Source organism: Pteropus alecto, unplaced genomic scaffold (genome assembly GCF_000325575.1).
Source record: "Pteropus alecto unplaced genomic scaffold, ASM32557v1 scaffold7, whole genome shotgun sequence".
Classification (NCBI taxonomy): Eukaryota; Metazoa; Chordata; class Mammalia; order Chiroptera; family Pteropodidae; genus Pteropus; species Pteropus alecto.
Genome location: NW_006494614.1, coordinates 40,671,144 through 40,679,848, shown reverse-complemented (window position 1 = coordinate 40,679,848; position 8,705 = coordinate 40,671,144). Strand labels below are relative to the sequence as shown.

At 47.2% G+C, this 8,705-nt stretch overlaps 2 protein-coding genes across 4 annotated transcripts in view; one reads left to right on the top strand and one right to left on the bottom strand.

Annotated features, from left to right (window-relative positions):
- The window catches only part of GTPBP2 (GTP binding protein 2), an 8,897-nt gene extending 8,562 nt beyond the window's left edge, over window positions 1-335 (bottom strand). Inside the window, exon 1 of one of the 3 annotated variants that reach the window (XM_006926507.2) lies at window positions 58-335. In XM_006926507.2, coding sequence (XP_006926569.1) covers window positions 58-243 — 186 coding nt within the window. In that variant the 5' untranslated portion in view covers window positions 244-335. The remainder of the gene's footprint in view (window positions 1-57) is intronic. The other 2 variants (XM_025042713.1, XM_025042714.1) reach the window with 2 other exon arrangements.
- Window positions 336-4,150: 3,815 nt separating this feature from the next.
- On the top strand, window positions 4,151-7,467 carry MAD2L1BP (MAD2L1 binding protein). Its single transcript, XM_006926506.3, has 3 exons — window positions 4,151-4,255; window positions 4,799-5,061; window positions 6,521-7,467. The coding sequence occupies exons 1-3, from the start codon at window positions 4,210-4,212 to the stop codon at window positions 7,031-7,033; spliced, it is 822 nt and encodes a 273-aa protein (XP_006926568.1). The 5' UTR covers window positions 4,151-4,209; the 3' UTR covers window positions 7,034-7,467.
- Window positions 7,468-8,705: the final 1,238 nt, after the last annotated feature.

Sequence of the window (8,705 nt, the reverse complement as noted above, 5' to 3'; positions counted from 1 at the left end):
ATTCCCGGGACGGAAAAGAGGCTTTTCCTCTCACCCTGCCACTTCTCAGGTGCTCACCTCGGGGGGCAGATACGGGGGGTTGTTGGCTTTGCTCCCTCTGTTCCGTCCGTTCTTCTTCTTCCCCTTCGGGCCCCCGCAGCCGCTGCTGCCGCCGGCCCCCCTAGCCTTGAGGGTTCCGCCCATAGCTGGGCCACCTCCGGGCCGGCAGCAGCCGCCGAACAGCTCCGATACCCGCGAGTCCATCCGCCGCTGCCGCCAGCCCCTCGTCCGGCCCCTCCCCCCCGCCACCGCCACCACTACCGCCGCCGCCGCCGCCGCCCCTACTGCCACCGCCGCGTCCGGCCAGCCAGAGGAGAGCGGGGTGGGGCCCCGCGCAGGCCACGCCCCCACCCTACTCTGGCTCCAGGCGCGTCAGAAACAGCCGCGTTGCACCACGGGATGTAGAGTCCTCAAGTCTGGGATCCCCCTCAAAAGGGCTTGCCGCCGCTCTACAACTCCCAGGAGGTATCGCGGCGCACCGGACCGCAGGTGGCTTCGGGGTGTAGACAAAGAGCGCGTCTTTGCGCGCAAAGACTTAAGGGAGCTGTAGTCTTGTTCCCAATCTGCGCGCTCTAAGCGGGTCTTTTCCTAGGGCTTTGGGAAGACAGGGCTGGTTAGAGCCCCACGGCCTGGGGGGTGGGGCAGTCACCGTAGTGCTTACTACAGAATCCAGCTTTGTGGGCGCTTCTGGGTTTGGTCCCTTAGCGCGATCCCAGATAACAAGTTTTGGACCTGGTGCGTTGCAGAATTAAAGGCGACTAGTTCCTCCAGCCTGCTGGCTCCGCCTCTGCCTCAGTTTCTTCTCCGACCGGGTCGACGTGCCGTAGGGGTGAGTCAGGGCAAATGCCAGGGCGGAGGCGGATGGCGGTTAGCCTAATTATGGCTGTTATTGTTACGACGATCATGCCACATTTACACAGTAGTCACTGCTTATTACCAGGCTGGCACCCTCCAGGGGCCGGTTTTAGCAGCCCGAGACACCGCGGTGGCTCCGACACGAGGCCCGAACCCATAAACCAGCCTTGCTGCCTGAGGGCTACAAGGATGCCCGCCACGAGTATTAACCCCTCCTTTTTGTTTTGAAGCAGAACCAATCGAGGATAACCGGGTTTGGTTTTAAAACAGCCAAGGCTGTAGGAGGGGCATGGCCCCTACTTGGGCGGGGCTGAGGCTCGGGTTACATCAGCCCCGCCAGGGCGGCAAGTGACCAAGAATAGAAGAAACTTGGCCAAGGGCCCCAGAGGATCGCTGACTTTTGACTTTCTTGCCAAGCCATCTCTCTTGCTCTCTAGGGAGCGGTCAACAAAGAGTAAACACATTTAGCGACATAAGACAGAGTGCAGTCAACGAAGAGTAAACACATTTACTCTTTGCAGTCAACAAAGAGTAAACACATTTAGCGACATAAGACAGAGTACAAGACACTGGAAAGGCAGAGTGTTGCTGGGCTGGGAGTCAGGACGCCAGGGTTCAATTTCCAGCCCATGGCTATCTCATGACTCACTGTTCATTGTATGTCCACTTCCCCTCTCTTCACAAATAATGAGATGCCCATACAGCATCTCAAGAAATAAAATAGCCCTTTCATCCAGACCTCAGTTTTCCTTGGAAAACTAGAAGCAGCAACAGTTGGCTTACCTCTGGTGATCTTTTCAGGAGTTCAGACTTGGCAGATTCCATGGTTTCCCCCCAAGACCACAGGAAGGTGGCAGGTTACTGATCATAGATTGCTGTCCACATGGCATAACTCCCCAAAGCAGTGAGAACAGAAGGATTGAAATCTGTAAAAGGGCCTAGCAGACCCAGCCAATTATGTGGTCTTCAGTGGTTGAAACAACATGTGACTTCTCTCTTCTCAACCGTTTAGCTAAAAGGTTAGCTGCAGAGGCCAACCTTAGCCAGGGGGACAAACCTGCCAGGAAAACTGCTACTTAGAGACTGAGATCAAAGAACTCAGTGAGAGATCTTAAGAAGGATGGGTATTGGAAAAGAGAGCTAAGGCCGTTCCCCTCAACATTCTCACCACCACTAGCTCTGGGCTCTCTTGATAACCAGAGCCTGCTGCACTCGCTTGATAACACTCGTCCTCTCATCTTCGTGGATCCTTCAACCACCCCAACACATAGTTTCACTTCATCTGAATCCCTTTGTCTCTTAAGTGGAGAACTTTTGAGAGATGGGAGGGGATAATTCATTTCGATACCGCATTCTTGAACAACCTGGCTTACCACACATAGGAATGAAGGCTGGCAGAACAATAGGCTGAACAAGGATGTCTGTCCAGGAGGAGATCAGGGTCCTGGGAGATGGCACATGGTTTACGTGTTTAGTTTCCTGGAGAGGTTGCTTATAAAGTAGATGGCTGTGGACATATGTCATGGATGGATATATATACACATATATATACACACATATATATGTATGTGTCTGTTTACACACACACACACACACAAACATTTTTCCTGGTATGTAATTAGTCATTTATTCTTTGTGTATAGTACCTTTACAGAAGATCTTTAATTTATTTAGAATTTTCATAGGATGTGTAGTAGGAATTAATTTGATTTTCTTTTCTTCTAAATGGGTAGGGAGTTATCTCAAGTTATTTGCTTTGAAAGGTCACCTTCCTCATATACTAAAATTTACATATATGTATATCTGTTTCTGGACTCTTTTATGTTTTATTATTTGTTTATTCCTAAGTCAATACCACAGTATTTTAATCATTATACTTTTATAGTATGTTTTGATCTCTGGTCTCTACTTCCTGAAACACACCCTTTTCTTGGCCTCTGTGATCTGATACTTGTCTATTTTTCTTGATACTTCTCTGGCTACTCCCCAGTTTCCTCTATAGGTTCTTTTCTCTCTGCTCATCTAAACATTAGCGTCTTTGGGATCTTAGCTCATCCTTATTCTACACACTCTGCCGGGGTGATCTTATCCACTCCCATACTGATGACTCTCAGATACACATCTCTGTTCCTAATGGTGTTCCTAAATATCTCTTCACTGTCCAGTGGAGTGGCAAACTCAATCTATCAAAAACTGAACTCATATTTTCTCCTTACCCACACCCAATAAACCTGGCCCTCCTCTAGTGTTCATTCATTGAATGGCATAACTGGTCATAGAGGTGCTGAAGTGAAAAACCTGCTTGTCTTCTTACCATCTTCTCTCTATCCCTCCTCTTCTTTCTGGGATCAACGACCAAGTAATGCTTATTGGACTTCCTAAATATCTCTGGGATTCACCCAGTTCTGTCTACCCGCTGTGACTACTCTAGTTCAGACCTCTTTCACCATGCACTTGGGTAATTACAGTTGCTAGTTCAAACTGGTGTCTATACCTTCTCTCTTATCATCCCTGTAATCTAATTTCTCCACTGCAGTCAGTGTAGAGATTAAATTTCTAAAATGTAAATTTAATCATGCTACTCCTCTACTTAAACCTTTTAATATTTCGCCAACCCCTACAGGATCAAGTCTAAAGTCTTTAACATGGCTTATAAAGCCTTGCCAAGATCTAGATCCTGTTTGTCCACCCCAGTCATAACTCTTTATAACCTGAATTCGTTTCATTCCTCGAATAGAGAATGCGCATGTCTTTCAGGGTCTCCAGGACCACTAAGCCCTCTTCTTTACGTTTACTCATCCTACAGGACAGTTTCTTGGGCACATTTCCTCTGGACCACCCCTCGCTCCCACCCCGTCTAGGTTAGGCGCCCCTGTAGTTCACGTCCACAGCCCGCGTACATCCCACGGTATAATTCATCACATTGTATCTATAGGCAGAGAACCCCTTGAGGACAGCGCCCGTTTCTGGCTTGTTTGCCTCAGTCTCCAGCACCTAGGACAGAGCCTGGCTCGAAGTAGATGCACAATGAATAGTGAACGCCGAAGAGAATAGATGCCTGAGGGATAGTGTCCTTTGGAAGGCATCGCTCAGTGGCTGCGAGCACGTGGGTTCCCTGTGGGTTCCGCGTACCTAGGCGAGGGTGTTAAAAAGGGAGCGCAAGTTTCAAAACCCACCTCAGCCCAGCCTGCAGCACAGAGCCGCGACGCCGCGCCCTATTCCGGCCTTGCTGAGCCGGAAGTGGCAACTCGATCTTCCCATGATACATCGCGGGGCGCCTATTCAAACCGCACAGAGAAGAGGAAGGAGATCGTGATGGCGGCTCCGAAGCTGGAAGTGCTGTCTCCTTCCGCAGTTCCTGGTGAGGCGTGGGGTCCCGAGCTCGGGGAGCTTTGGGGGACCTGTTTCTTTGCCGCCGCTCCTTCCCGTCATTTAACCCCTGGCCCTTTCTCTGGCCCGTCTTCCTTGTCCGCATTTCCTGGCGTCTCTCCTGGTTCTGGCTCGGCCACAGTGACTCCATCGCTCCCACGGCCCTGGATCTCATTGGTTAACCCCGACTCTGGCCTCATCAAGACAGTATTCTTGACCTCGCTTGAATACACTTTCTTTCAACTTAGATCAGGGCATCCACTTTCTGAGTGGAGCCCAAAACCCTGCCTCCAACTTCCCCCCTCCCCCTCTCCGCCTGCCTTCTCATCATCCTGCCGATACTTAAATCACTTGGGAGACTGGGATCAGAAATCTCTCCGCCTCCGCCCGCAGGGGAGTTTGCGGAGGGAATGTGTATGTGCCGGATTGTCCCCTCCGCAGTGATGGTAGATGTGGCCATAAGGGAATGGGAAGACTGGCTTTGGTCTTTGAGTTTTTTTCATTTTTCTTTCTTGTCCCTCTGTGCGCCTACCAGATTTGGAGTGGTATGAAGAGTCGGAGGAAACTCACGCCCCCCAGATAGAACTGCTTGAGACTACCTCTGCCCAAGAACCTCCCAACTCTTCGGAGCCTTTTTGCCCCCGAGACTGCTTGGTGCCAGTAGTGTTTCCGGGCCCTGTGAGCCAGGAAGACTGTTGTCGGTTTACTTGTGAACTTCTAAAGCATATTATGTACCAACGCCAGCAACTCCCTCTGCCCTATGAACATCTTAAGCACTTCTTCAGAAAACCTTCCCAGGTAGGCACCGGCTTTGGGAGAAAATTGGTGGGAAGGCTTTGTGGCTGTTAGATAGTAGGCAGGTAAAGAGGGGGTCTAAGGAATCTTCAGGGCCTGTCAACTTAAGTAACTGTAAGGGATGTTTCATCTCATGGCTTCATTCTTTCTCCACAGTCTAATCTTTGATAGTCTAACCTTCTCTGCTTTTTCTCTTGGTTTTCTTGTTCTGAAACTCCTATTTTGTGTTGCATTTTGTCTTCATGAATTGACCCTTTTAGTGTCTTCTCTCTCCAGATTTTTCTCTCTCTTTACGTTCTACTTTCTGGGAGACTTCCTTGGCTTTATGTTCCAACACTTCTATTACTTTTTTTGCAGTTATAGTCTTAAGGACTCTTTCTTAATTTTTGCATGTCCCTTTTATAATAGCATCATGTTTCATGTCTGTATGAAATTCCCTGAGGACATCAATTATTGTATTTTTGAAATTTTCTTCTGTTCCTTGCATTGGCTTAGTTTCTTCCAGATTCCTTTTCTTATTTGTTTCAGTCTCTGACATTAGTGTTAGAAGCTTTTATTCTGTATCTGGTGAATATTTAAGAATAAATCTTTGAAAGCTCTGTATGCATGGCTGGGCCTTGTGAGCAGATAGACTTTAAGAATATTGGCTGAGAACCTTAGTGGTCTCTGGAGGACTCTTAAAACATCAATATTGGAAAATCTTCTCTCTGGGTGGAGGAAATTGGCAGGTGATCTAAGGGTCTTCACGTTTTCACTTAGTCCTCGTGTTCACTCTTGCTTTTTGCAGCGCCTAAATTGGCAGTTTCTGAGCCTTTCTGGGGTTCTGCTGTGTGAATCAGTTTGCTTCTTCTCATGGGTGTCCTCTCTGTCAGCACTTGGTTTTTGGCTCTTTTCAACTATTCCATCTGCTTTCTGTCCTCCAAGAATTTGTTGTTGCCTTTGGCCATTGTTGTCTACTCTCCAGTTCTCTTTGCCCTTGGGCATCCTCCTTCTCTTTCTCTCTCCCTCCCTCCTTTCCTTTTTCTCTCATTTAGTAGTATTTCACATGGAAGCACAAAAAAGCATGTGTTCAGTTTGTCATGTTTAATTAGATGACCAACTCCAGAATCACCTTTATTAATCCAAATAATTCTTGTTCCTGTTATCACTTGTAGTACAGCAAAATTTGCCATCCACCATTGCCACCAAATCTCCTTAAGTATTTCAGTTGCTTATTTCTGGATGCCTTCCTATCTTAGAACACTGTCTTTGCTGTCCTAAGCATGGGAGAATTATGATTTTGCACAAAGAATATTTTCCTTTTTGATATATTGCCCTATGATAAAACCCAATGTCTTGGCTGTGGCAGTTCATTGAACTGGAAATCCAGTCCCATAAGTCTCCTATATCCCAACAGGGTTCTTCAAAGGTCATTAGCTATTTCCTACCTTGCCTTCTCTCTCACCATTCTTTATCCTCATAGGCAGAGGATGTGGTGAAGAGGAAACCTCGGGCCACCGCTGAGGCAAGCAGCAGGACATGCCGACAAACCCTGGCAGAACTGGAGAGCGTCCTCAGCCACCTAGAGGGTCTCTTTGCCAGGACACTAGTACCACGAGTGCTGATCCTCCTTGGAGGCAGTGTTCTAAGTCCCAAGGAGTTCTATGAGCTCGATTTGTCCCGCTTGGCCCCCAACAGCATGGACCAGAGCCTGAGCACAGCAGCTTGTTTGCGCCGTCTCTTCCGAGCCATTTTTGTGGCTGATGCCTTCAGTGAGCTGCAGGCTCCTCCGCTTATGGGCATTATTGTCATGGCACAGGGGCACCGCGACTGTGGAGAAGATTGGTTTCGTCCCAAGCTAAACTACAGAGTTCCCAAAAGAGGCCACAAATTGACTGTGACCCTGTCCTGTGGCAGGCCCTCCATCCCAGTCACAGCCTGGGAGGATTACATTTGGTTCCAGGCACCAGTGACATTGAAAGGCTTTCACGAGTGAAGGGGGATGCTTCTTAATTGTGAACACAATGGCTAAATTATCTTTCCTTCTGTTGCAACAAGTTACCCATCTCTTGCTTGGAGGTAGAGTTTCTTCCTGGTGAGAGAAAGGTTCTGTCCTCTGGCTGCCTACTTCTCCTTCTCAGACTTCCTGGTGGGCTGATGGTATGGCTGGGACTGTAAAAATTATTGTTGAACAACATCTCTTTGAATCAAAGGTTGGTTTTCCCAGAGGGTGCTGGGTCGGGCTTCTATGTTTACAATTGGAAAGCAAATGTGGGCCCCAAAACGCTGTTATGTAAGTGGCCTTTTTCTGGGGCCCTTCAGAATTTTTACCAGGGACATAATGTGGGTGTGTAACTCATAAACTTAAATATAAAATGAATAAATTCATATTAAATTTTCTGAAACTCTTGGTTTAAAGAGACTTTCCAAGTTTGAGGCTAGAGTATTTTGTTTTTCTTCTTGGTTTTATGCTTCAGGGCTTCCACGATTGTTTGTTTGTTTGTTTTACTAATGGTTCTTTCTCTTCATCAGCCCCAGACCAGTCTGGGAAGTTAAGTGACTTGGCCAAAGTTCTATAATGGTTTGATATCAAAGTTGAGACTAGAGTCCTCATCAGCTAACTCCTAGCCCAACGTTCGTTCCTTGCCACATACTAGTTTTGTGACCCTTAATGTATGCATGCCCAAAGTAGAGGTCACACAGGGGAAAGGGGGTTTTGCAAAGAGGGACTGGGCTGAGAAAAGAGAACGGAGAATCTTTGCAAAGCCTTACTGAACTGTAGGCTGAGGCCTCAGGACTTCCCTGTGGGATCATTTCCCTGAGTCTAAACGTCCCATCTGGAATTCTGCCCAGCCTGTCTCCACTGCAGTTGTCCGGTGGCTGCTGGCAGTTACTGTGGGACAATATAAATATATAGTATTTTTTATATTTAAGAGGAAAGTTTTATGTTTTGTCAAGTAAACATAAAAAATAGTTTATATTTTATGCTACTTTTTAAACCTTGCAAAGTTTTTATCATTGTCCCCATTGTATAGATGAGACTTGGGGAGATTGAATAACTTGCCTAAGTGTTGAAACCCGAATTCAAACCCAGTCCACCTGGCACCAGAGGCTGAGTGCTTTACACCATCCTGTGCATCCTGTGTGGTTTTACTGTGAAATAATTAAACAGAATTTGCCCTGCTAAAGGTGGTATTATTGGAAAGCTGTAGGACCCACCTCTCTGGCTTCACGTAGTTTCCTGACATGGGACCTCACATTTATAGGTGCTAAATAAATATGGAATCAGTGAAAACAAAAGGTTTGGGTTCTTTTCTGTGCCCTGACCACTTGAAACATATTCCACCAGCTAGAATTTCGGCTGTTTTTCTGCCTGACGACATTACCCTCCAGAAGAGCAACAGAGCCATAGCTTCCACTTGGGAAGGGACAGGCTGAATGAGGGGTCTGACTAAAGGGAGGGAGAGTTTGGACCAAGGGAGTAAAAATTGTTTTGAGATGGAAGACACATTAAGCCAATTGAGCTCCCACAAATACTAATTTTAAAAGTCTTCATAAACTATGCCTAGACAATCAAAACAAAGTAATTACCTGCGTAATTTAGACACATTGGGGCCCACGTCATTATGATTTCATAAGTCTTAGCCAAAGGAATCCAGAAATTAAAA

Bases quoted from the DNA above. Each gene is read 5' to 3' on its own strand.
- MAD2L1BP (XM_006926506.3), top strand. From the start codon at position 4,210: ATGGCGGCTCCGAAGCTGGAAGTGCTGTCTCCTTCCGCAGTTCCTG. The intron at 4,256-4,798 runs GTGAGGCGTGGG...TGCGCCTACCAG, and splicing joins GTCTCCTTCCGCAGTTCCTG to ATTTGGAGTGGTATGAAGAG. The intron at 5,062-6,520 runs GTAGGCACCGGC...TTATCCTCATAG, and splicing joins TCTTCAGAAAACCTTCCCAG to GCAGAGGATGTGGTGAAGAG.